General features: G+C 52.0%; 1 protein-coding gene across 4 annotated transcripts in view; it reads right to left on the bottom strand.

Moving 5' to 3' along the window:
• atos (atos homolog atossa) overlaps positions 1–27,981 on the bottom strand; it is a 145,775-nt gene that overhangs the window by 94,575 nt on the left and 23,219 nt on the right. For all 4 annotated transcript variants that reach the window (XM_089548068.1, XM_089548067.1, XM_089548065.1 and 1 more), the window contains exons 2-3: positions 7,100–7,307; positions 380–471 (exon numbers count right to left, since the gene is read on the bottom strand). In XM_089548068.1, the coding sequence (XP_089404194.1) occupies positions 380–401 (22 nt within the window). In that variant the 5' untranslated portion in view covers positions 402–471; positions 7,100–7,307. The remainder of the gene's footprint in view (positions 1–379; positions 472–7,099; positions 7,308–27,981) is intronic.

Genomic DNA, 27,981 nt, shown 5'->3' with positions numbered 1-27,981 from the left:
CACACACCAGCGCTGTTTGTCAAGGTGAGGGGTCAGCGCTGGACTTCGTCACCACTATGGATTCTATTGCGCCACGACTCGTTTCACGCGCACGCGGAACGCTGACGCGCCTCCGATCGTTTGTAGTAAAGTCGGCCAAGCCCGCGGTTATGACGATCTCAGGGCGTTAATGACGCCTCGCGAGAAAGAAAGCCAGCTCACAACAACCGGTTTTCGAATGCCGTCGAACCCAAGGTAGAACGAAGGCCCGATCAACTCCACCCCGGCACGGAGCCTTCCTCCAGCCTTCCCTTCGGAAAGGGTCGCCGCAAACGAACTTCGCCTTCGCCGTACGTGGTGGCGTTATTAGCAAAACAAACAGCGCGGAACAAGCACTCACCGCTCTCCGCCGTCGGTCTCATTCTGGGGCCAAGGAGCGATCAGGAGCCGACAGAAGCCGTCAGTTCCTCCGTGTCAGATGTGGAGGACAACCTGCAGACACATAAAAGAGAACACGGGAAACTTGAATCTTCAGGGAAAGAGGAAGATATAAGAAAAGAAAGAAAGAAAAAAAGAAAGCGAGAGCAGCCATGCGCGACAGTGCAGCCTGCGGCAACTCAATAGCCCCAATCGGATGGGTGGCCTGCTCGCTCCGCAGAGCACTGGAACTTTTTCCCCCCATACTGCCTCTTTCCTCAGCAATAGCGGCCAGGCGGTGTCAGCGTGCAGCCAGAGTGGTAAACATAGCGAGTCACACTGAGGAGCGTCAATGCGATGTACCGACCTGTTTGTGGCGAGTTAAGTCGGTTGCGAGTGTCAGTGCGCACCTTAAGACAATGGCGAGGCAGGCACGTCTTAGTCACGTTTACGTTAATGAGTGAACTCGAAAGTGTAATCATCATCATCAACCTAACTACGTCCACAGCACGACAAAGGTCCCTCCCATGTCACTCCAATTAACACTGTCCTGTGCCAGCTGCGCCCACCTCATCCCCCCAAATTTCCCAATCTCATCCACCCACCTTCATACACACGAGAACGTCCAGGAATAAAGGCGACACACACCGGCGGAAGACAGAAACAGCCGCTGCGTAAAATGGCCGACGAAGTTCCAACGCGTGGCCTTCCTCGAATCGCTTGGGGCCAGGAGCAGGGAACGCGAAACAATTCGAGTGCACGCGGTGGAGAACAAGCCTGCCGTAGGAGAGACTCGCACGCGCTTCCGTTCGGAATGCAACCTAGGTATTAGAGAGATGCAGTTGCTAACACTGGGCCGCGGTCCGCGGCGTCCTGTATTACTCCGCTGGCCAGTCGCAACAGTAAACGAAATCAGCTTAAAACGTTTGACTATGTGAAACAATCCGCGTATCAAAATTCTAGAGCTCATAATTTTTTTTTCTTGTGATAAGCTTCTTGTCTAGGTAACAAGAAGCATTTAAGCAGTGGACTACTTTTGCCGTCATGGAGGAATTCTGTGCGGCTGAATGTGGGCGGAGCTTCACTGCAGACAAGTTGCACCCGACAGCGGTGGGTTGCCCTGCGAGGTTACTGGACTCCAGTCGACTTACCGACCCGACTCCGGGGTGTTTACACGAACTCAGTAACAGGTTGTTATAGTATTGTAAAGGCGCGTTCACACTAGGCCGACGATCGGCCGATTTCGGTCTGGCGATGGTCGGCGGCAGCGATTTTCGTGCCGTCGGCGCGCCTGTCACACTGCGCAGACGCCGACCGCGCGCCGATCGTCGCCCGACGAGCGCATCGCCGTCGCGTCGGCGACATAGCAGCCGTCGGCCGACCCCCGTGTCACACTCTGCCGACAACAGCGCCGACCTCACGCCGACGTTGTCCTATCCCGACAGCTCGACGCTGCTGCTTCGTGCGCGCGGCCCGTCTGCTAGCCCCGTTGCTGAAGACGTCGTGGAAATCGAACATACCTTTTATTGTGGGACGAGTTGGCAGTAAAGCGATGTGAATAGTAGGCCTTTTATTACAGCACAGGCGACTTCCGAAGCGCCGTCAGCTGCGGAGTAGATACGAAACCACCTTGGCCTAGCGACGACTAGGGCAGCCTGGGACCAGCGCACAGTTCGTCGCCCGGCGTTGCCGCAGGCGGTGTTGTTGCCGAAAGATCCACTTTTGCACAGGCACGTTATCGTTGCTCTAATCTAGGAAGCATCCTTCCTGGTTCACGGCTGTTTCGTATTTTCTTGCGCGAACGTGAAGTAGGTACTACATGTTTAGGCCGAGCATGCCGGCCGGCCGGCCAGCCTGGATCCCGTCTGCCGGCGTCATAAAAACGAGCTGAAGAGTGTTCTGGACGTAAATATTAAACCCTGTGATAAAAAATGTGAAAAATGTTTCATTTCTGAGGATCGCTGACCAATACTGAGCTGCTGGCAAAGGTAACGACTGTGATACGAGCAAACTTCTTCCCACAACCGCCTCGCAGCTGCCGCTGGCCTGACGTTGGGGTCCGGTTCGCCTTGCGCCCGCTCGCTTCGTTGCTGAAGACGTCGCGGAAATTTGCCATACTATTATATTATTGTGAGATGATGCTGTTGACAGTAAAGCGATGTGTAGAGTAGGCCTTTTTATTATAGCTCAGGCGACTTCCGAAGCGCCGGCCGCTGCGACTCCGATGCGAAAGAGGCTATAGGCCTAGCGACGACCACGGCAGCCAGGCAGCAGCAGAGCTCGCCGCCCGGAGCGCCCGCGAGCGGTGCCGTTGCCGAAAGCTCGAAACATAAGCAGGCATGCTTTATCGCTGCTCGAGCAGTCTTTCTGACGACAAGGCGATCTTGTCTTTTCTTGTGACATTTGTACACCATCCCAAGCAGCGCACAGGCACTGCTGCTCGGCGGCGAAGTGCGACAGCGGCGCAGCGATGTTCACCACTCCGTGTGTCCCTACTTGCAGTGGGGCGGCAGTTCGCAAGCGACGATCGGTGCTGCGCGTCGGCCAAGTAGTCATATGGCGTGATGAATGTTGCTGCGCGTGCATTATTTGTCTACATAATGATTGCACTTCGCGCTGTGAGCTCGGTACTCGCTTTTGGTCGGCGAATGTTTTCGCTCGGCCACCGATCTGCCCAAGACACGTCGGCCGACGGGTCTCGTCGGCATCTTTGGTCGGCGACGTTGTCACACTAGGACGACGCTTGAACGTTGGGGGCGTCGTCGTCGTCGTCGGTGCAGTGTGACTGGCTAGTCGGGGAACGACCAGGTTGGCCGACGCGACCGCCGATCGTCGCCGTCGCGTCGGCATCGGGGTCTCGTCGGCCTAGTGTGAACGCGCCTTAAGGGGGTAGCTTGGAAGCGAATGCCGAAACGGGTCAACGACGTGCCCTGAGGAGGGCGCGGGAAGGGGCGCCCGTAAAGCGACAGTACACGTTGCTGGCGTGAGTCAAACTGGATCCTCTCCTTGAAAAGCGAGGGAGCGTTTATTTCCCTTTCCCTTCTTCCCCGTGCAGCTGGGTGCCGCTGAGACGGCGCCTGCGGTGTACTTCGCGTCCGCTGACTTGGGGAATCGTCACACAGGTTCTCGACCCGACAACTTGACTCAACCCGGCCCTGTCGTGTTCATGTAAGCGCTACTTCTGGCATCTCTTTAGCCCCCTTCCATTTCTGCCTCTGAAGATAGCTTTCACGGCAGCGGTTGCAAGCTGGCGCCATCCAGCGGAGAACCCGCGAAATGATGCACGCTGCAGGCTCCTGAGGGAGCCGGACAAGAACACGCAAGCCAAGGGACTGGGTGGGAAAGGTCGCTCTCCGTTAGGGGGCCATTAATACCACCCCACTGACCTCTTACATCAAAAAAGTTTCTCCAATCCAAGAAATAAAAATTGCCACACGCCCATTTATATTGCGGCTCTTCACTAAAAATATTTTTTTTATGGCTATTTGCATATGTCTGTCTGGCCACCCCTGCCTCGGGCTATGAGGGACACCGTTGTGGAGGGCTCCGAATTGATTTCAACCACTAGGCGTCGTTCTTTAACGTGCACCGACGTCGTCCTCTACACCAGTAGCGTCAGTGCCAGCCCTTCATTTATTACACGAACTGCACGACAGTGTACGGTTTCCATTCCCCCTTTCGGGTATCGCACCGCAAATCCACTGCGACAGAAGAATGCGCGTTCAGACGGCTTGACATTCTTACCCTGCCGTCCTTCTCGCGCACCTAGACGGAGGTTTCAGGAGATAGAAAAGCCTCATTCGACGTTGAAACGGGCGCTCCAATACGGAGGCGTATGACGGTTACGTCTCAAGGCGAAAGGTGAACGCGGTTTCTCGCTTTTAGCACGCTCTTTTTCTGCACTTGTTTGCTTAAATATGCATGAAACGAGACCATCGAGACACATGGCAAGAAGCAAGTCGAAAAATTAGACCAGTTACTTTCGCGCCACTAGACAGTAAGTATGCCGCGCATTGAAGGACGCCACACTGGAGGGGACTGATTTTGACAAACTGGCATACCGCCCTGCCACGCGCATCGAAATGACAGGTACACGGGCATTCCTACATTTCGCCGTCCAAAAAATGCGACCGCTGCCGCCTCTGGGTATCGAACCCGCGACCCTGTAGCCAACAACGGAGTCATAGCCGCCGAACCACAGCACACAAGGTCGCTGAGTCAGCAGTTTCCGGAGAGCCGCACTGGAAATCCTCTCTGTACGGGCGGCAGTGTAATCCACTTTTTCCGCGTACACGCGGTTGCACGGCTTCCGCTCGTGGGGGAATCCCGAGGCGTAACGTGGATCCACAGGAATCACTGTGCAGTAGCGCTTCCACACTAAAAACAAATAAGAAGTTGTCAACAACACGTATTGACGCTACATTTGCAATCCTCGCTGCTCATATCTTGACTGAGTCAACAGCTGGAGCGGAGGCCTAGGAGCGGCCGTCAATCTCCATGGCATGGCGCTGACAATTTTCTTGTTTTTTTTTCTTCTCCATTTTGCTTTTCGTCTACAGAAAGTAACAGCGGCTACTGCGAAACGTGTTTTAAGCACATTGCCCAGTACGTATGACAGCTCGGCGACCAACATGATCCGTTACACCTCTGAAAGAATGGCAAACCAAACCGTCGCGTTGCTGCTCGTGAGGATGTACTTTTCTTGAACGCCGTCTCAAAGGAGACACCAGAAGTTTCACTATGGCGAATCAGAGGCGTTTACTACTGAGGTGGCACTGCAATGCAAGCAGTCGCAACCCGAACAGAGTGAATGAACCATGTAAAAGATCATGACATGTGAGTAGCTCCGCAGCGCTCGGGTGTTCGACCCAGAGCTCTTGGATCATACCAGCTGGGAAACTCCCCTTCAAAAAGTGACTAGTCCCAGCGGCCGCTTTCCGGGGGTTTACGGATGGAGGCGCCGTCTGGAAGCGGCCAAAAAAAAAAAAAGCTGCGCCTTAACTCGTTTTAGTTCTAAATTCATCTCTCTGACTTATATCCATGGATTTTTCTAATGCATCTGCTTCAATGATTTTGTTGTCAGGCAGTTGTTCGTTCATCAACAATCTCGAAGTGTACAACTTGAACATAGCTTACGTAACTGACCACTGGCGTCGCGACGACCCGTAACCCCCCGAATTTCGGCCAACTCAGACCGCCGATTTCTCATACATGGACCCTATGGGAAGTTTCGCAACAGGTAAGAACGACGAGCTCTGGTCTTACCCAGGTAATGCTTTGCTAAAGTACAATTCCCAAGGCGCCTGACTTCAAGCAGTGTAGTGTGTGTGGGGGGGGGGCGGAGGGGGGGAGAGGGGGGGGGGTCTCGTAGCCCCCCTTTCGAGCTTTGCTGGGGTGAGAACAAGAGCCTCACACCTCTGAGAAATTAGGAACGCTGGTGATGGTAGATGGGTCTAACAGCGTGGCCCAGAAGCAAACCCGGTACTGAGCTGCATATTTTTAACGGGGGCTGTACGTAGTACTGAGCACCGCTAGTGCACCTGAAAGGCGGCTTTCCCATCAAGCGGGATCTATATCGGTACTGCATGGATAAATCAGGCCGCGCAGCTCCTGGCGCTGCTCCAAGCCACAGATGCCGGCTACACATAACACTGACGACGAACGACGCGGGCTGGCGCCACGCGGCTGCCGGCGGTGCAGGGACAGGAAAAGGAAAGAAGGCGAGAGAGAAAGAGAGAGATAGATATAAAAAAAAAAACAGAGATAGAAGGGCTACAGGAAGCAAGAGTACGGGAAGAAAGCCGGACTCGTGTGCACTTCACCGCAAGTGCTCGTCCTTTTTCGGAATTCAAACGTCGCGAGCGATGATGAAATTTTCCACGATTAATGCGCAAGGCGAGGCACCAGTGCGGCATAATTTTTGGACACTCGCGGAGGAGTCCCGCGCGCCGTCGAATCGCAAGTATATGAAGAAGCTGGAGTCACCGGGAAGGGGGAACATTCGAGTAAACTTACGTAATCGGCTCATCACGCAATCTCGTACGTATATACGTCGGACAAGAAGAAATCGACATCCTCGTTCCTGCACGGAGAGTAGTGTGTGCCACTGGCGTAAGGCGCCTCGCTGAATGCGATTTCTTAACACGAGATTATCAGCTGCAGAACTTTCATTTACCGTTTCGACAGCCCTATTCATTAGCACTGTATTAAAGCGGCATAAGCTCCACGCTAGCCGAGATTTAACTACGACTTCGCACGATCTGGAATTGTATGACAAGAACTGACACAGAGCTTCCTTTGTCTCTGTCGCTTGCGCCCTTCTGTGTCGTCGTTCGAGCCACGCGTATGTTTTCTACAGTCGGATGCAAGTCAAGAAAAAAGCGGCTTTCTCCCGTCCAAGCCCCTGCCCTCCTTCAAGCCAATGGCGCCGACCGATTCTCATCACCTTACTAGCGTGGCAATGCAGGGAGTGGCAGAAGAGGGGGGGGGGGGGGGGGGGGGGCAGTCTCCTCCCTGCAGTGTGGGGGCTAGTCCCCTACTGCACTGTCACGCTAGCTGGTTCATGAGAATCAGCAAGCTCCATTGTCTGGAAGGGGGGGGGGGGGGGCTTTGACGGGGAAAAGCCACTTTTTTCTTGAGTTGTATCCGACTGTAGTTAGAGTTTCGTTCCACAGGGCGAAAAGAAGGCGGCGGGGGCACTCACCGGCGCCACAGGTGGACACCTCGGGTGGCGGGCCCAAGAAGAGCGACGCACGGGGGCGAGAACCAGACACCGGAACCAGGTGGGCCAGCCTCCGGCGGAAGTCACGGGTCTAGGCTCGGCTGGAGGGTCCGTCCACTGCACGCCGCGTCCGACGAAGGGGTCAGCGAGGGCGAGAGTACAACCACTTCTTGGGCCATGGTCTCCAGGACTGCGAGGGGGAAGAAGAAGACGACGGAATAAGACGCAGGCGCACGGAAAGCCCCAGCAGAGACTCACTACCGCCAAACGCCGGAACGACCGAGCCGGCTGAGACACCAGTATTGATCGGGTATGGATAGCAGCATGCGTGACGACAGCGTGAGTCAGGCTATGTAGGTCAACCGGGGTTCCCCACACTAGATGCCACGGTCGTCCTCGAATGGCTTTTTCAACAACCTCGTCGTGTTTCGTAATGCCGCACAAGCTAAACTGGTGACGGCTTAACAGTGACCATATATCGACAGTGTTGAAGTAATACTTTCTGACGGGCTAGTAGATACAGATCTTTCTTGACAGGCTGTGCGCTAAATAGAAGTCCAAAGGAAAAAAGCGCTTCTGTCCTGTAGTCTCTGCTTTTTTTTTTTTTTTCTGTGAACGTCTATTTAGCACGCAGCCTTTCAAAAAATATATCGACAGCGGCCCACATTACCGATCGGGAACAAATTTCCAGACGTCCATAACAAACTCGATGGGCCTAGAACCAAATAGCGCGCGGAGAAGGCAAGCAATGATATTGTGTATATATACACGCAGCCGAGCGCATCCGGTATTACTTCCGCATTGCACCGAATTCATTACGCACCTCCGAACCGCGGGCACAACAACGTTTCCAATGCAGCTGCGCAGCAGTGCCTCGCCTTCCTCCCAAGCTACAATTGCCACAAACGCTCCCGAGCTGCACCTCAATACCCATCATAAGCTTGGGCAACAGAGCGCTGGCGGCGTTTCCCAACGAGCGCTTAGCGACGGCAAGCCCCAAGGCTACCACCAGCTTGTGACGACAAGGACGCGCACTTTCAATGCCGCCCTTCCCTTCCTTCCTTCCTGGCAGCGGACGTCGACACACCGCCACTGCTTCACTGCTGTGCACGGGGAAGGCGAACGGGTGCGCAGTGACGTTTCAGGACAAGGTCAAGTGACGCCACGGTTGTCCTCATTTTGAGCAACAAAATATTGTTCGAGTAGGCGGTCTATCAAACAAAAGACAGCCAAAACTGGAAACGAGATAAAAGATGCTAGCCGGCCGCGCAAACTGTCGCTTGTTCTCTGGACGCCAGATCTTCATCCGGCGGGAACAAAGGTACTATCAGCGATAAATGAAACGAGAACAAGACGTTTGAGCCACGAACAGCAAAATAAAAAAGCTCTTAGCCAGGAGAAGCTCAATACTATCTCAGATTACTTCAACTACAAAGATGCGCAGACTTCTTCAGAAGTGATAATCAACATAGCTTGTATTTCTTATCCAGGAGCAAGTATGTTGGTGTTTTTTTGCAGCGACCTCTGTTTTCTTATTTGCGTTTCATTCGCTGCTGATAGTACAGCCAGGGTGACAGATAGGTACGATGAAATGAAGACAGGAGGGATAGGCGAGAGAATTACATCAAACAATCATGTCCAGGAATCGCACTCACACACGCTCGCGGTCTTCAAGGAGTTCGCTTCGGTTGTTTACGTAAGTACACCAGTCACACTTCGCGTCCTACAAATCAACTTCGTGCCACATAGCCAGTAGTTCTCGCTTTCAAGCTGTCGCTGACAAAAAAATTTCGCGAGGGCTTGGAAATGGAGAACGATCCGCCAAACAGACCGAAACGATACGCACGGCTGTTGGAAGACAAAGCCTCCAAAGACCCGAAAAGCTACTTTGCAAATCCCCACGCTAACCTCTACCCGAATGTCCCAACCTTGGCACGAAGCGGTGGAGTTGGGCGCTGACGTCGCGCTCGCGCGAAGCTATCAAGACAGAGAGAGTGGGGGCCGCTCCGCCACCCATCTTTTGCGCAACCCAGCGCCGACGGCGAAGCGAAAGAAAAACACCACCCTTGCCGCAGCAAAACAACTATAGGAGACAGGCAGCGGCTGCAGCGCTAAGTGCCATAGCGATAATACAAAGAAAGGGAGGAAGGGAGAGCAGCCGCTCAAACGATCGGCCGCCCATTGTCATCGCGTAGAAAGCGACGGTGGCGGAGAGGAAACGCGCTCGCGCGGCTGCGGCGGCCGACATACGCACCCCAAGGTCCGCGCGCGCGTCCTTGGCCGCGAGAGAAGTTCGGGCGCCAGCAGGTATAGCTCCGGCCTTCCTTGGGAGACGCAAATAGCGGACGCCCCTCGGCCAACAACCAAGAAGAGAGCCTTCCTGGCACACACGCACGCATCGACAGAGCCTACGCGAGGTAGCCCAGGGGTCATATACGCGCTCGCGCCAACCAACGTTGACGGCCACGGGTCTCGCGAAGCTGCTGCATCTCGAAGCGGAGGGGGTTTCCCTTGGCGGTGGGCGTCGTCAAGAAACACGTGAATGTATATGCGTGCCAAGAGCGATCTGGAAGGAGCGTCCTTCCCGTGAAAGCGACTAAGAACGGAAACGATGGTGGAAAAAAAAAAAATGCCAAGACTAAAAACCTATAAACTGAATGAGGCGAAATGTTCGATAGCAATGGGGTTTCAGGAGGGCGTGAAAAAAACTCCCAAGGTAACCGACATTATTCGGGGGAACTCTTGGGCAGTGCCCCGTAGTAAACATGTCAATAACTGCCAACTTTGAGACCATGCTGGCTGTGTCCGCGGAGGGAACAGCGCGATTCTTGCATTCTAGAGCTGGCAAGGAGAATAACCACTGGGTTCCGTGGACGGCCATGCTCGACCCCCTCAGCCTCGCTATTGCACCTATACTTTAAAACATCATACGCGCTTTCTTTACGCAGGAATTTTTTATTTTTTTTCGGAACTAAGCAGGAGGGACACCAGCGTGCACAAAATCCGAGCTGTTGTTTTTTCTTCACCCTGCTATCAAACGTTTGCCTTATTCACGAGGGTGCAACTGAAGAACGAAGCGGCGAATGTCCCTAAAAGGGGGCCCCCATCAGCCAATGGCGTGGACCGATTTTCATGCTATGAGAGACGCCGTAGTGAAGGGCTCCGGAAATTTAGACCACCTGGGGTTCTTTAACGCGCACCGACATCGCACTAAGTTAACCCGTTGTCAATCCCCTTACACGATACAATTGACTACGACGTCACGAAAACCGATCTACGCTATTGGCTGCAGGGCCCCCTTGGATGGGCACCTGCCGCTTGGTTCTTGAGTTGTGCTGCAAAGTGGCCTCGTGTAACTAGAACTTTCCGCTTCGACAGGATAAGCTGCAAAAGGGAAGCGCCTGCGCGGGGAGCGAGCACGCAACCGACTTCTGCTGCCTCTCAACACGACGCCGTTCACGAAGCTTTTTACGGCTTGCCACTGGACATCTTCTACATGGATGCGTGTTAAAACTGTGTTCATGGCAGGCAACCGTCCGGCGCACCTATATCAGGTCAGAGAGGTAGCGACCTTCATTTGCAGCGGCAGCGCTCGCTATACCTCCGGATGCGAAGTTAACATGAAGTACACGCGAAAACGCGAAATCTAGCCCAACGTCCAACCGAGTAAACAGCACAGCCAAAGAGACTCCCGCGACGCTGCGCTTGTGACATTCGTTTAAGTGCTCGAGAGTCACGACAAGACCCACGGGCGGACGACGCAACATGTCCCCTTATTCCCGCATTTCCTGTCAGCAGACGACAGAAGCCAGAGACACAGTGTCGTCATTAAGAGAAAGAAGAGAGGAAGGAAGAAAGAAAAAACGAATGAACAAACAAAAAACAACCGGGTCGAGAGGACGAGAGAAAGGAAGAGATAAAGACGGCTAAGCAGGTTTACTGTTAGGCCGAGTAGCAACAAAACAAACGCAATAGTGCAAACAATGACTGCAAAACAATGCTAGGGATGCCACAAAACGAAGAAGCGACAGAGGTCTAGAGAGAGAGGGGAAACTAAGAGAGCGGAGGAAGATTACGCAACGCGCCCGAAGGTCGAGACCATTTGGAACGGCGCCGCATGAAGAGAAAGACAGACACGTGCGCGACGGCTGTCCAACACAGAGCGCGCGCTCACGCACAGTCTGCCCGCCGCAGCCTACGGTGGGATCCCGCGTCGTTGGAACGGTGCCACTTTGTCGAGATCCCGACCAGGCCCGGGGTTTACAAAGCCAGTGCCAGGACTGGCCCATAAAGATAGCGCTCGGGCTCGGCATCCCCGCAGCTGACATTGTTTTAATGCAGTGCCTCTTTTTTTTTTTTTTTTTACATCTCATGGCTCTGGTCCCCTGTGACAAGGTCTGTGGTATACCGGGTGTCCCAGCTAAATGTAACCAAACTTTAAAAAAAGGCGCAGTGAAACCAACTCAGGGTTGTACATAGTCGCGTGGCCTAGTCTTGAGTATTTTTTTCGCCCTTCAAAGTTAATTAATTAGTTATGTTTAATTAGCTAATTTTTTAATTATTAACTTCAGGAAGAAAGTGTCAATGCAATGAAAAACTGCTAGTAGTGCTGTTTCCGTCAAGTTACCATTTACCTGGCTTGATTAATTGGCCTTACAAGAAAGTTGTCACGTGACCAGCTGCTCGCTCACTTCTTTGCCCCAATGTGCACCCAAAGCCTCATCGAGGAGAGGACTTCAGAAAAAATGGATTTTATTCTTTAAGGCGCGTCTTGGGACGTTGAAGTGGCACAGTTGTCATGTGGAAGCTTTTTCTTATTGTGCGGGTTATGGTTAAAGGCCCGTAAGAAAACTACTTTACGTAAATATTACTTTGCTGCAGATGTCTCAGTAAGCTGTTTCTCAAAGCGATCTACAACTTTTCCATTAACACTTTGTTCCTCAAGTCAATAATTAAAAAGCTAGTTAATTAAGCTTAACTAATTATTCAACCTTGAAGAACGAAAAAATACTGCAGATTAGGTCACGCGACTCTAAACAACCCTCATTTGGTTTCAGACGGCTAGGACACCTCGTGTTTTTTAAAAGCTTGGTTACATTTAGCTGGGACACCTTGTATATGCGGGTTTAACGTCCCAAAGCGACTCAAGCTATGAGGGACGCCGTAGTGAAGGGCTCCGGAAATTTCGACAACCTGGGATTCTTTAACGTGCACTGATATCGCATAGTACTAGAATTTCGCCTCCATCGAAATTCCGACCGCCGCGGCGGGATCGAACCCATGTCTTTCGGGTCAGCAGCCGAGCGCCATAACCACTGAGCCACCGCGGTGGCCCCTCTTACAAGGTTCGGCATCTTAATTAAGAAATTAAATGCAGGTTTCGACCTTACATATGTCTGCACCGCTCAACTTCGCCTTTATTCAGCCTGAAGAGATATATATTCGAAATTCTTGCCGCGCAAATGAAAAATAATTATAATACCTTTCTGTAAAACACACTCTGACAAAAAGCTGCAAGAACAAAAACGCTACCCACACATTTAAACGGAAGTCAAAATGATGCCGAAAGTACTTGGTTACTACCATTTTTTGGTATATTTGAGGTGCGATTACTTCGCGACATCAATGCAAATTAAAGAACCGCAGGCGTTCTAAATTCATCGAAGCCCACCACTTCGACATCTGTCATACATACGCTGACTCGTTTTGGGATGTCAATACCTCATAAAACCATAGCATTATTTGAATTATCACGTTAAAGCAGATTTGCGTTTCGTTTGACACGACGCTGCGGACCGTTTCGATACAACGACGCTTAACTGTATACACTTGGACTATAGCGGGACGCGAAATGCAGACGGTTCAACTCGGTATGTATAACGAATCTGCGACGTTGCACTAAACACTAGAACGCGCGGCGAGTCCGGATATATTTGCCGGACGTTGCTGGAAAAAGTTTAGTGAAACCGAGCTGCATCTTTCGAAAGTCTGAGTGGCCTCGGAAGACCAAATTTTCCTTCTTTTTTTCTCTCTAACGACGCCGAACAGCTTTCGCCGCAGACGCAGGCCACGAACAGGTTTACGATGCAGGGACGGACGGAGAAGTCGTTCAGCTCCGGATGCAGTCTTCACCTCGTCCGCGGCGTAAATGCACGCGGACCTTCGCCCCTAAGCGATTGCAGACAGCTAAAAAAAAAAGGAAAATAAGAAGCGCTAAGCAAACGGCTATCAGAATCTCTTCCGGCGCCACCCGGGTGGAGAAAGAAATGCTCGAACAAAAACGAATCTCGAGCTTCGAGTCGCACACTATATATCGAGTACGCAACAGCGTCCTAACACATATCGCCATATACATTAACTCCTATACTCGGTTTATTTATAGTCTGTATAGAGTGTCTATACGGTCCTGTATAGCTTCTTGTGTAGAAACCTATACAGACGCATATTTATTTATTTTTATTTTATTTATGTACATACTGCAGACCATGGTTAGGTCCAAGCAGGAAGGGCAGGTTCACAAAAAGCAAAATTATAGCAACAAAAATACAATAGCATATATACAATAGCAGTGCCGCGCCAATTCAGAGTGGCTGGTGTAACAGCCATCGTTCTTTCTCCTGTACGAAACACGCGTTTTCTACCTCAGTAGTCAAAAGCTGCCTTTACTCGAAAACCGCGGCAAAACACCTACCTGCACGGTTAGACAACAGTGACACTCAGGCGAGAGAGCTGACTCAGCCAACCGACGGAGAGTACGCAGCGCTTGAGCACATGACCGTTCCTGCATGCGGTTCGCAGCGCCAAACTCTACCGCATACCGCCGAGGTGACGTGTGTCCTAAATATAACAGCAAGTTCTGCTCGCTTACGAAATCAAAATATATATACCGAATTGCTTAGCGCACACAGGCCGAAATCGCGTGCGGCTAATTTGGAAAGTCTGTTTGTCGACTGAACATGTCCGGCTACGTTTCACTGCATGTAAATTATCTTACTTATTTTTTTCCTGTGTTCAGGAACAGCCCACCGAAAGGCGCCAAGTTCATTACGCGATGTAGACGTAAACCGAATCTGTAAACGCTTCCGTAAACGTAAACCCTAACTCGGCGAATATAAACGGTGGCAACGTTTGAAATCCAACCTATGTTACGCTAGCAACGACTATACAGTTGACCGATGCAGATGTGTGCTGACCCTAAATGCCAGCCGCCAACAAAGCAGTACAGAATTCCAATGCCAATGTCGACACGGAGAGGCATGCTTGTAAGCGCTTCCCATTAGGAAACAGATCAAAATTTATCATGCACAGAACTTAAAAACCTGCCTGCAGCGCTCACAGCAGATCGACAGTCAAAACGCGCCATCGTGGTCCGGTCCCATCACTCACTGCTTAATACTTCACCGCCGTCGATGTAGGCTCCCTCCCCACCCGCCCATTTAACGAGCAGCGCCGGACCGTCCGCCCATTTAACGAGCAGCGCCGGACCGTCTATTGTTCGAAGGCCCATATAAGGGGGCCATACGACCAGGGCCGCTCACGGCAACCCGACGTGAGCCATAGATGAAAAGGGGAGCGCGCATGCACGTACAGCGGGAACCTTGGACGCGGCCGGGCGGACCTCCTAACCTTGGCTGCAAGCGCCACACGAAATCACGCGTCTGTTGTACGGGTTGCGCGCTCCAGTGCAGACGCTGCCGCCGCACGGGGGTCGCCTCGCATCGGCGACGATGATGGCTCCAGCGGAGACCAGTCAGCCCCGTTACACATTCGAAACATACGAGGGTTTACGCCGCCGGAATGCTGGAGTGCCTGCGTTTGAAAGCCGCTGATTTACGCCGCACTGTTTACGCTGGAACCGCGGCGGTAGACGAATACGGTTTATCCGAATACCCGGATGATACGATTTCCTCGCGACTACGGAAAATATCGCTATCACCGAGGCTTATAAATAGGGCACCAAATGAAAGAAAGGTTTCACTAAAACAGCTACTCTGACTGAAAACCCGTTTAGCACAGACAGAGACCCCAAGGCTCTTTGGTCGGAGTTTAACGGTTAGGTACCGTCAAATTTTGAACTTGGTGTACTCCAACGTAAGTTGGCACAGATATACAGCAGCACATCAGATCACTGCGGCAATTACGATTTGCGGCGCCGAAGTGGAGAAGCAACGTTGACAGTTTCTATAAGAAAGTCAGAACGAATTGGCTGAATTATAAGCCAGCTAAAAGCGTCGTTCGAGACGCTTCGCGAGATTTCTGCAGTTAACGTATGTCCTCCGTGCGACTTCACGAGAATATCACAACATTAAAAACAAATAAGCTTTAATGCATCATGTTTTGAAGAAAAAAAATGCGAGGCTAAATGGAGGAGTCGTGTTACGACAATTTAGAAGACAGCTCTACCAGAAGTTGGTTGGTTGGTTTATGGGGTTTAACGTCCCAAAGCGACTAAGGCTATGAGAGACGCCGTAGTGGAGGGCTCCGGAAATTTCGACCACCTGGGGTTCTTTAACGTGCACTGACATCGCACAGCACACAGGCCTCGAATTTCTCCTCCAAAGAAATTCAGCCGCCGCAGCCGGGATCGAACCCGCGTCTTTCGGGCCAGCAGCCGAGCACCATAGCCACTGAGCCACCACGGCGGCCCTACCAGAAGTCACGTAAGGCTAATTCGGATATCGTGTCTATTGTGTTCGACGGAAAGAAATAAAAATTAAACCTCAAGGGAGTTGTACAAGGTCACTTTCATTTCGTGTTCTAGCGCTCATTCCACAGGAGATAGTTTTCTACCGTGATGAAATTTTACGCGGTTACATGTTCGAATTTGCGACCTCGCTTAGGTAATCCGCCTGCTGATATATCCATCAGCACGCAACACACGCCCGGTTTCAGCAGGCACAACCATCCTGCGCAGAGTCGCACCAAAAACGGAACTGCGTGAAATTTTCAACTCCACACTATCCCTTTCAGGCGCAATTTTTCGTTTTTACTGAAATCAATTATATTTTCACCTATGTAGTATATTCAGGCCTCAAGAAAGGAAATTTGTCCGTTTTTGAACGTGAAAGACCAGCCGGTAAATGTTTACAACAATGTGGAGAATTCCGTACAAAGTGTCAGATTTGTTAGAAATAATAACATCGAAATGTTCTCATGTGTCATGTAAACACCCTAGGGATCGTTGAATCGCTTTGTGTTTCGAACACTCACATTACGCTCCAAATTGAGCAAAAACCATCGATGTTCTCGCTCGCGGCAAAATCTGTCTGCACAAAACCGGCGGACGAAGTGCTACCTAGCTCACTTTAATGTTAAATATTATTTACTTCATTCGCTACATGGTACAAAAAAGCAACTTATTTGCATGAAGAAGGGTTTTCAATTTGCGTGAAGTAATAAAATCACTTGTAAGTGCTACAGTTTCTCAGAAAAAGCTGTAAGTTTGCCGCTTACACAATTGTGTACAAAGTGCCTGAAAGGGCTATAGTCGGATACAGCCAATGACGTCGATCGATTCTCCCGCTCAAACTCTCCCTTCAGACCTCAACGCCATTGGCTGGACAACCTTCATTGAGGGACATCTGCCGCTTCGTTCTTGAGTTGTATCGAACTATAGTTCAATCACTCTATTATTTTTTTATTCAGTTCATACTTAACAGTAATATACATTCAATGCATAGGTTCGCACACTGTCACTCGTTTACTTTTGCGGACACAGGTAAAACCCAATACCCAGGACATGTAGAAGGCAATCATAATAATCAGCATCAGGCGATGCGATAAGACAGGCAGAAAGGCGCCCACATATATATGCCCACATATATACATATATATATACATATATATATACATATATACATATATATATACATATATACATATATATATACATATATATATATATATATATATATACATATATATATATATATATATATACACACATATATATGCCCACATACATATGCCCACATATATATGTGCCCACATATATATGTGCGTGTCAGCGCAGTGACGCAGCAAAGGTATTCACGCACCACCGACATGAACTCGGTCTGCTCATTCAGCAGGGTATGAATTGAGATCAAAAGACACGCGCAGACTTGTGAAAGACGCAAGCCACGACGACACACACAATACCACGCATTATCGCCGTCATTCAACGCTCGTTCCACACAAGGTGGAGGGATAGCGAACCCCGACGACTCTGCAAAGGCCGCACGCATGCAGATACCATCGTTGCCTTGCGGCGAAAGCATAATCTTACGAGCTGCAGCGCGACCTACTATCGAACGCTCAAGGCTGCGCTATTGAGTTCGCTTATTCGGCACCACCATGTCGTGCGCACAAGCCTAAGCAATGGCGCCTTCTGGAGCGCGAAGAGCCTACCACCTTCCACGGTGTGCCACGCCTTACTCAAATTAAATATTCCAACAGCGATGCTACTAATGGCCTGATCGCGAAATAAGTGCTGGCCTCGACTTAGCATGCAGGCGATGCCCGCACAAGCGACTGCTGAATAACGACCCTTCAGATATCGCAGTGAAATCTGCTATTAGTGCACAAGGATATATGTTAACGTATTCCTCGTTTGGTCGGCCAGACTGTCCAGATCGTCGGTGACGCGAGTACAAGTAGCAGAAGCAGTAGGGAGCAGCAGAGCCACTGTATGAGGCAGCACTTACACTATATGCGAACTAACGCAGTCAAATGTCCGCAACTCGGGAATGATAACCAGCGCAAAACAAACATGGCCAGAAGGAAGGCGGGCAGGTCGTACTATGCAGGACTGCAACTGAGTTAACGTAAACGACATAACGGATGCATCACCACCATGATGCAACCGTTAGCAAGAGAGTATAGTAGGGGTAGGACAGTGGCTGGTGCGTTTGAAATAGTAACTGCTAAAGCGTTTAGCTGGCGTAATCGGCGGCTCGACATTTCAGGCATAGTTAATATGCCTGCACACCGTGGCGGATTTAAGGGACCCCCCCAGATCGCCTCTCCAAGAGTCATCCACAAATCCGCCCCTGCCTGCAAATCAGTTCAACGTTTAGCTAATATGGCAACTATTAACTAAGTTCTTACCTAACAATTCAACAAGAAGTTAACCTTTAACAAATTAACACGCCCGAAATATCGTGCAACCAACAGGCGCAACGAAACACATTAGCCGAATCTCCACAAAGCTGCCGTCTCAAGCCGAGGGAATCAATGTCTCCCCTCCAACGCCGTTTCCCTTCGTGGCACTGGGGCGCTCACCCGGGTTGAGATGAGCCTCGTTGGGGCATAGCGGGAGAGGGAAGCCAATGGGGGGGGAGAGCAGCGGCGCAGCGCGGGAGCTCCGCGCGCCTCGCTGACGAAACCAGCTGGATCTCTGCCGCGGCGTTATTATCGCACCAGCCCCAGACTGCCAGCCAAGGTCTGAACCGTGCGCACTGTAGTAGGCACCGGGCTCCCACCGCGCGTTCAGAAAAGGGGATGCGGTGTCCTGCGTTTCTGTGCGTGCGTGCTTCACCCACCCATCTCCCTCGCTGGCACGGCAACCCACCGAGAGGGAAAAGGAGGGTGGTGGGGTGGGGGCATGCCGGGCCTGCTGCCGCCAGCCCGAAAACAACCGACGGGTATTCGAGACGGGCTAGCCCCGTGACTCGGGATAGACTTTTCCTCCCCAAGCCGACCGACCCTGCCCGGCTTTCGAGCGCGCGGCGAACGCAGGAACTACGGGTGGTGGGCCTCATTACACACAGCAGTGGGGAGAACGCACGGGGAGGAAGACGGAGGGGTTTCCCCGACTCTTGGCACGAAAACCGGAGAGAGAGAGAGAGAGAGAGAGAAAGCTATTACGGAGGGGAACAGCCGCGACTATACGCTCGTATGTACACACAATATCAAGCGGGGGGGGGGGGGGGGGGGGGGACAAGGCCAGAAGATAACGAAATGTGCACACTGTGCAGGAGGCTGGTGTAATCTGGTGTGTGTGTGTGTGTGCTGGGGGGGCTACAACTCGTGCCCCATTCTCGCCTACCTCTACTCTTCCGGTCTAATCTGCTGGTGCGTGGACTTCCGCTGTTCATTCGTTGCCGTATACAGTCATGACACCGGGGGATCAGCTGTGCAACAGGCGACCTTTCGCCGCGGTTACACCACCAGCCCGCCCGGACGACTGCGACTTTTCCACAGGCTAGAGGTGGCGTACAAACTTGAGCGGAGGAGCGCCAATACACGCTTTTCTAACCTCTCAACGCCTTTGCGAGAGCTCTTCGAAAGCCACGAAGAAGTGTTGATAAATGTTTTTTCGTTTCTTTTCTTTTTTAACAAAACGCTATACGGTGAAAAGTGTGAAAATGGTCACAAAGACGTCACCTCACCACAATATGGAACTCTTATCGAGGAAGCCTGCGCGGGAGCCAGCTATACTGAAAAGCAAGCACGGTATACCTTTAAATAAGCGACGACGAAGGCGGTTTTCAAGTCAAACGCGGCATCGGGAGGACCTGCGACATTCAGAGTTCGTTGCTCGCCGGCTCCAAGCATCAGTGTTCAGACCTCTTCAGAAACGAATAAAAGAAAGAAACGCAGAGCGTGTCGAAGTGTCCGCAGATCCAAAAGCAAAGAGGCGACAACTAGACTCTACTCTCGACTCGGAAAACCAACGACGCGCACACGCTCTGCGGCGGTCATTAAAAGCTGGGACAAAGTGGACAGCAGCAGCGGGCCATGCCCCAGAGCCAGTTTCAGCGTCGAACTAGGCCTTCTGCCGAGCAACAGCAGGCGCGCCGCGGAAAGGAACTAATCGCCAAAAATGTAGGGCGCAGGCAGTTTTCCACCGAGCCGTGCGTGCGCCTGGAGTGCGCAAGGCGCCTGCACAACACGCCCGGGTAGAGTGATAACGGCGCGCGCGCGCGCGCAGCCATCGACTCCACTGCGCGACCTCCATCGAACGCATGCCGACGGAGCAGCTGCGGTGCAAGAAAACAAAAATAGAAAAAGAAAACGAGATTCGCGCACAGGCACAGCTAGTTTGCCTGCCACGGCTCGTAGTATGTAGACCGTGTCTGTTAAGCAACCAGGAACAAAAAAAAAAAAAAAATTCGCCATGGGGCTCAGCGAAATGATCTGTGGTCGAAAGGGCTATGGATATCAAATGGCCTGTGGTGGAATTCGGCGAACGCTGCGCGCATGCGCTGAACGAACTTCGCTTTTCGCTCGGCTCTGGGAGTTTCTGCGACAGTTTCGTTCTTCACTGAAGCAGCAGCGCCGCGAATAATTTATGCCCTGGAAAAAGCATGCCGTCCGATCCCGACAGGGGGGGGGGGGGGGGGGAAGAAAAAAAAAAGTCAACTGTGGAGCGCGCTATTCCTTCCAAACAACGTTTCAATGTATAAGGCATAAGCAAATACAAGCCTCCAACTTTCCCCAGACGGGCGTTTGTGCAATTCCTTTCCATATCTTCGTGGCACCACAACATCGCCGAATCGACCGGCCTCGAAGTCGTCGCCAGCCGAAGAGAAGTTTCGGGCGGGATGACTTGGAAGAAAGCCAACTCCTCAAGAGACGCGCCAAGCATAGCCGCCCAAAGATTCTGCTTTTTTGAGTGCGACAGATTGCGTCACATCGCTTCCCGTACCAAAACCTCACCCCCAACCCCTTTTTCCCTCTCCAGACAAGAATATTGATGAAAGCCTCCTCACAATCAGTCTTCACGGAGGCAAGCACGCTTTCCGTCTTCCCCAGTCTCAAGCCGGACGATTTAGAAGGAAACACCGCGCTTGCGATACTATTTGCCGCCTGGAAAACTCACGACGGCAATGACATTTGCGAGAAAGCGGTCGCGCAACTTTCATAAACGCTGACAGCTATCGAAGAAATCACCGGCGAGCCTTCCTGCATGACGAAACACGGTAGCAACGACTGCAGCAACAACAACACAACACACGCATTAGATCATTACTGTTCCACGCGATGACAACAAAATATTTCCCTTTTACAGGACACGCAAGACGTGCTTTGTTCGTCGGCGGCCAATATAAGCGCTGTTGAGTACTTCATGGCTCAAGTTTTTGGGCGAATTAAAAGCAAGTCAGTGCAAGTCACTGATTACTGTCCACAATACTCTGTAATGCTTCGCTCGTAGACAACAACAACAACAACAACAACAACAACAACAACAACAACAACAACAACAACAACAACAACAACAACAACAACAACAACAACAACAACAACAACAACAACAACAACAACAACAACAACATTAAGTTCATGCAAGCGATGCAAGCCTGAGAGACAGTAACGGTGCTTTGCGCAGCATCACTTGCTCAGCGCATATTGTCCGTAGAAGACATCATTTTTAAGAAAGAAAGGTTAAAACAAACAACAATACACTAAGCACAGCAACAGTGTTCACGGAGCCCAATCAGTGCCGCGGCCCACCAAGAGGAGAAACCACCCGAGGATACCGCGCTTAATCACTTCCCTCGTAAACACTTCCTCAATCCCCGAGCAGCTTCAGCGACCCTCTTACTTTCGAGCGTAGCGAAGACAAATCCACGGAGAAAGGCGAGATCACTCCGCCTAATATGCACCACTAAGCCGGGGCCGCGCAGCAACACAAGAGGCAATGCAGTGCATAGCGTCGCTACCAGTGGCGCTTCGATAACAGCGCGCTACCAGTCGGCCCAATTACGCAGTGCACCCGACTGTAACAACCAGTGCGCATGCGGTGGGCTGTGCCGAGCACAATATGAATGCAGATTAAGAACGCCCATTTAAACAGCGGCCGGGTCTAAGGCGCTCTGCACGTGGGAGCGGTGCCCCACAGAAACGAGGTCTAACGACCGCGCTGCGCACTCTTCCTTCCTTCCTTCCTTTTTTTTTTTTTTTTTGACCAGAGATAAATACTGCTGGTTGACGCATTGCTCCGCAGCAGCCACTACACTGTGTTGCCATTGTAACAGACCGCGGGCCCAGCGGTAAGTCACTACAAGCGGTTGAAATATTCCGCTGCCCATTATCAACTCGGAGAATAACAGCGTTCTTCGGACGCATACGTATGCGGTCTTCCACGCGTAATTTAGAGACACTGGTGGAGCAATAGACTATCAATCTGGCGCCACAGCATATCACGCGCGAGCTGTAGACAGCGCAGCTCTGTGGATTTAATTTGACTATGTACCGAGCTGCCCTGCTTTTATCTGGTGCTGACGAAATTCGCTAAACGAACTAACGCTATACGCGCTCGAGTGCGAAGCATGGAATTTAACGCAGAAGACGACAACCGCTGGTTCTGTGAAATACGAAATAGCAACTCGAGCTTGTGTGGCCACAGGATTCAATAACTACAAGAACGAACTTTCGCAGAACAATTCCGGGCTTCTTTTCTCGCCAGTACAGCTGCCCTCACAATTCTTCAAAGTTTCTCGTCTTCAGTAGCGTCGTAATGCGTTGCAATGGTTGCTTTGCGTCCAAACGCAGGCAATAAATATATATGACGGACGTCGATATGTCACAAGCATGGCTTAATAGCTTGCCTTTGGCCTTATAAAAAATAAAACAAAAATCGTAGCCGCGATCTCGACAGAACCATTCTAGCGATCCGGCTGGCACACTAACGCCTTTCCTGGCGAAGAGGGTTGAAATATTACGCATGAGCACTGTGAACTGCACGACTGAATAACACGCAATGAGACCATACAGCGCGAAACTATGCCCTCGTAAACCCTACCCGGTGAGAGCCTAAGGGAGTCGTGGAAACCTATGGGAGCCTCTCTTCGAGGCTGATGAGGAGCGACAGAGGAAGTTGTGAACTCCAACCACTGAACCGCAACACTCGGACACAGACGAGGCATCACAAACTACAAAATGTATCAGCCTGGCGTTAGCGCAGTTCTCTTACAATGTTGCCGCACCGACTCGCCTGGCTGACACTGTTGCATGACTGGGCTATACGTGAAACACCGGTGAAACAAAGATTCGTTAACTGATCGACAGGTTGCAGCTATATAAGCATCAGTGGGGATCTGCTCCCCTTGAGCGGATAAGCTCAGCCCAAAAGAATTTTCTCCATTACGCAACATTCGATGCTGAAGTGCCGATTACGCAACTATACCACCCGCCAGCAACTAAACGCTTTCCGGCACAATGGCGGTAGCACAGCACGTAAGGGGCAGAGCACCGAACATCGCTCACACATGGCAGGACATTAACACGAGCCGCAGCTGACAAAGGAAAAGAGGCCCGCCAGAAAAAAAAAAAGGCGGAAGGCTGAGCGAAGCCCCGGGGACTTTGACACCGAGCCAAGGCAAAGCCTAGGTACGTTGGCAAGACGGGCAGTCAAATTCGAGCCTGCAGCCTTGTTAAGCAGCCTGGCAAGACACATCGCGATCGGCTGTACGTCGACGCAATCCGTAATTGCTTCGCAGCAGGCGCACCAACAGCAAGCAGCCTAGCTGAGAAGAAACGACACTCGTATTAAAATATTGTTTCTTTAATGGCCACAGACCGGTCGCGCGCGCTGCTTTTTTTTTTTTTTTTCTCTTCCGTCACTATGCTACTGGCCGGTGGACGAGAACGATCAAGGAAGAAAACAAAAAGGCGCAAATGGAGAGGGGGGGGGGGGGGGGGGGGCAGAGGGCTATACGGAACGAAGGCCGAGAGAAACAAAATAAAAAGGCGGTCAGGCGAACACATGCGAGATGTGCGCAACACGTGGAGGACGAAGAGGACACGAGGGAAAAAGAAGAGGAAAAGAAAAGTACGCCGTGGCCTTGCTCCGGTTCGGGTTTGAAGAGGTAGGCGAGAACCACATAACGCTATCGAACGAGCCTGCGTTGCCTGCCTGCCCCAGCGCATGCAGTTGAGCAAGGGTTCGCTCCCTCGCAGTTGCAAAGTCGGCCGAGGCACGGAAGGCTTTCTCCTTCCCCTCTTTCTTCCCCCTACACCTCTCTCTCTCCCCATTCAGCATGCACGGGAGGCGCCGCACCGCTCGCCCGTCCGTCGGCGAGATGGCTTTTGTTCTTTCTTTACAAATTTTTGTTTCCCGACCTTTTGCTTTGTACCCACGGAAATGCACGAGAGCGGAGGGAACCCCAAGCGCGCAGGAAACCGGCCCCGAAGACACCCCCTCCTCTTCACCCCGCTAACGCGATGGAGATAAGGAACTTTAAAGGGCCTGCAGAACGGAGCGTCGTGACAGCTATCGGCCCCTTCAGCAACGGATGGGTGTTGCAGCGCACGACGTTGAAACAACCACCGCGCTATCGCGGACGCAGCCATAACGAGTTCATACATACGACTAGTTAGGGTGAAGTCGAACGTTCAAGGCTGGAATAAGGAAGCGAAACCAGCGAGAGAAAGACGAACTGGCGACCTAACCGGACGATAGAAGGGGCGAGTGCCTTTCGGGGAGCTTCTACACAGAGACGCGTTGGGTCAAGTGTTGCGCTTGCCGAGTCCTCGTTAAAGCGAACACAGCAGGAAGTAAAGGTGCCGGGTTACAAGGTAAAGTTAAAAGGTACAGGGATGCTCTTAACAGACCCTTCACACGCACAAAATGGAAGAGAAACTGCACCTGTTATATGCTCTCACAAGCTTGAAGCGCCGTCATGACCCATGTCCTCCCTGCTTAAGATTCACACGGTGCAAGACGGGGCGAATAGCAAGAAACGGACATAACAGCACAGTGCACAACAGTATATCGCTTACGCTTTGTCCATTCTTGCGTGCTCAGTTTGTCATCTTTTTGAAGTATGGTCCCTCAGCCTTGCGACGGAACATTAGCAGCCATTTTCAGCTTTTGTTTTCTCGTGTTGTCCCTGCTGACGCCACTGTTCACGCCATTAAAGGTTTTGTTAGCATCGCCCTGCGTATTACTCTCCTGCATTCTGAGTTCGTATCGAACTGATGCCTCATACGACATTTACTGACAGACTCGGTTCGAACCCGTCGTATACAGCCCCCCAGTCTCAAGAGTACCTTCGAGGGATAAGGATGCACTGCTTCGCGAAATGCAACCTTCCAGCAAAGGGGCACTGATGGACAGCAGCGACGGGGCCTCAACCGGAACAGCGCACTGCTGCCACTGCTGGACGCGCGGGGATCACTGCACGAGTGTTTCAAGACATCCAAGCAGTTCACCGCGTACCGCGACGTACCGAAACGGCAAAGATGGCGACCGTTCCACCTCGCGGCGCAAAACAGCGCATGCAAGTACGCGCGAACGACGTCAAAGACAAACACCCTGCGTTGAACGTCCCGACTGCGCGTACGGGTGCGAACGTCATGCTCATCATGCACAATGCCCCCCCGAACGCACGCCGTCACCTCGAACGAGACGCGCGTCACGGCGCACAACGCAAAGAGAACAACGGGACGACAGAGGCGTAAAAGAAGAGAACCGTCGACGGCGGACAAAGAGAAGGGCGAGGTGGATGGGAGCCGCTTTTTCTACGCGTATATGGTGGTGTATGCAGCGCATAGACATCGGCGCCCGCTCTTCCGAAGCCGAGTTTTTTCTTCTTTCTTGGGAGGGAGGCCCTCACCACGCTCGCAGGGTCCGGTCCGCCGGAGCCAGCTCCTTTCCACGCCCAAGAAATTTTCACGGGCCGTGGGAGAAGCCAGCGGCTCGGAAGAAAAACCACGCGTCAAGAAAGATGGCGAGCGAGGGGTTTGAGAACGCGGTTTTGTGGAGCGAAGCCTCCGAGCGGACGATGTATAGTGCAGAGGGGGAGATCCTCTAGCACGCATACATCCAGGACACACTTCGCGGGCATCGTACACAAACACACAGGGATTCTTCGCAATGGAGGACGGTGCCAGCTAGAGCAATGATGCTCCGTTTCTCAAAGAGGCGCGGCTTCCTTCGGGTGGGAACGGTCACACGGTACCCCGTCGCAACCGACTGACCGAGCCATGGTCGAGCTGGAGGTACAACCCTTTACTCTGCGAGCTTCCCTCACTTTGGTCACCACCGCTTCCGTGCATCAGCAAGGCTAACAGGTTTCGGTTAGGAAATTCACCTATGCTTCCTCCCAACCCAAGGGCTGGGAACGAAAGCCTGAAGAGGCGTGACCACGCGCCAAGTTGGAGCGCGCAGCTGGAAGCAGTAGCAAGATTTCTGCGTGCGGCCCCGTGTATCATAATTCATAACTCATCGCCCCCACGCTCCAACAGGGCTAACTTGAATCTTTTACCACGCAAGGTGTGCCGGATTGCTACGCATCTTGCGTAAGTTCGCACGGTACACTGCCAAGTCTGTTACAAGCCACGAGATTGACGGGTTACCGAGCTAGCACCTGGCGACCTGCCACATTAGCTTGTCAAAGAGCAAAGCAAATTTATTAGCCAGCACTACTGCTACTGTAGCAATGAGACATATATGAGAAGCAAGTAATGAGCCGGTCTAAATGGCTAGATGCGTACAGTACGATTAATTAACGCAACCCACCGAACTAAGCCCAACTCTTCTCGGAAGAAGTAAAAAAAAAAAGGAACAGCAATCGCGTCCAGGCTGGAGAAACACGAAGGTTACCCCGAAAACGCCCCAGTTGTTCGCAGTTCCTTTTCTGTTGCCCCATCCAATTAGCAATTAGCCAGAGAAAATAGCAGAGGCAGAAGAAGCAGCGTGCCCGTGCCCATTTTGCTTTTTGCCGCGCGGGATGTAGGCACCGAATCCAGCAGAAACGCAGCAGCAGCAGCGGCAACAACGTACAGCAGCAATCCATCGCCGCCGAGCACGAAATGCGCCCGGGATGCGACGGCAACGCGCGGGCGTGTCCCAGAGAGGCCCGAGTGGAAATTTCCGCGCCGACGCTTCCGCGCAAAGCCGTTGCTCGTTCGCCGGGCACAACGAGGAAAAATAAATAAATAAAAAAAAAGGAGAAAAGACGTGAAAAGGAAAGGGCGTCGCACTGATCGCGCAGTAAGAAAAGCGGGCCACAAAATGATAGGGCTTGGGGGGGTTCTCTGCAGCGCCACCAGCCGCAGGCATCGTTGCACGGATAGTCCCTTCAAGACGCTAGGATCACACCGTTGTTCGGAGTTGTCCGCCTTATGTACGATGCACGGAGCCCATGGACGGAGCCTGTCACCGTCCGTGCGTGTGCGAGTGTATGTGCGTGCGTGGGGGAAGGGGATCGTGCACTTGTCGTGCGCGAGCGAGAGAGAGAAAACGAGTCTCTCCTCTCTTTCGGGTCGCCGAGACCTTGATCCTCTTTTTTTCTTTCAGTCGGCCTCTGAATGGCCAGCGAAAATCACTGCACGCTCTTGCTCGTTTCTGAATTTCCCGCTCACTTCTCGCCTTGCGTGACTTAAGCCGAAGCCTCTCTACACCGGAGCCTTCGGCTTTCTTGGGCCACTCTACAATGCGCGCGCTGCAATTTCGTCTACACGCCTTGCTTGCTTAACTTCACGCCCGAGACGCCCAGGCTAAGATGTTTGACGAAGAAGGGAATACAAGGCAGGAGGCGGCGAATGCTAGCACGAAGGCGTCACAGGACGAAAAGCAGCGTAGGCAGCGACGAGAGAGCACACAAAAGGACGCGGGGAGTTTGCAGGAGCGAAGGGCGCTTCCCGACACCGTACTCGGAGGCGCGGCTCCTCCGAGCGAAGGGGTTGGAGGAATCGGCGCGGCGCGAACGTGGCTTTTATGTGTCGCCCGCGAGCGCCCACAAACGGGCAGGAAGCTCCACTGAGTTATCAACCGCTTGGTCAATTACCTGACACCGGGGGTCGGTGACCGCTGCAGAGGCGAAAGTAAGCAGGAGCAGACAGAGACTGAATTGAACCTGCATGTGAACTACGAGAGAGACCGTAGTGGAACTCGACGGGTTAATTTTTGACAGCCTTGGGCATCATAGCCAGAT

Source organism: Amblyomma mixtum, chromosome 6 (genome assembly GCF_055824585.1).
Source record: "Amblyomma mixtum isolate Tamu chromosome 6, ASM5582458v1, whole genome shotgun sequence".
In the NCBI taxonomy this organism is placed as follows: Eukaryota; Metazoa; Arthropoda; class Arachnida; order Ixodida; family Ixodidae; genus Amblyomma; species Amblyomma mixtum.
Note: the sequence above shows the minus strand (reverse complement) of the source record. Positions and strands in the feature narration are given on the sequence as shown.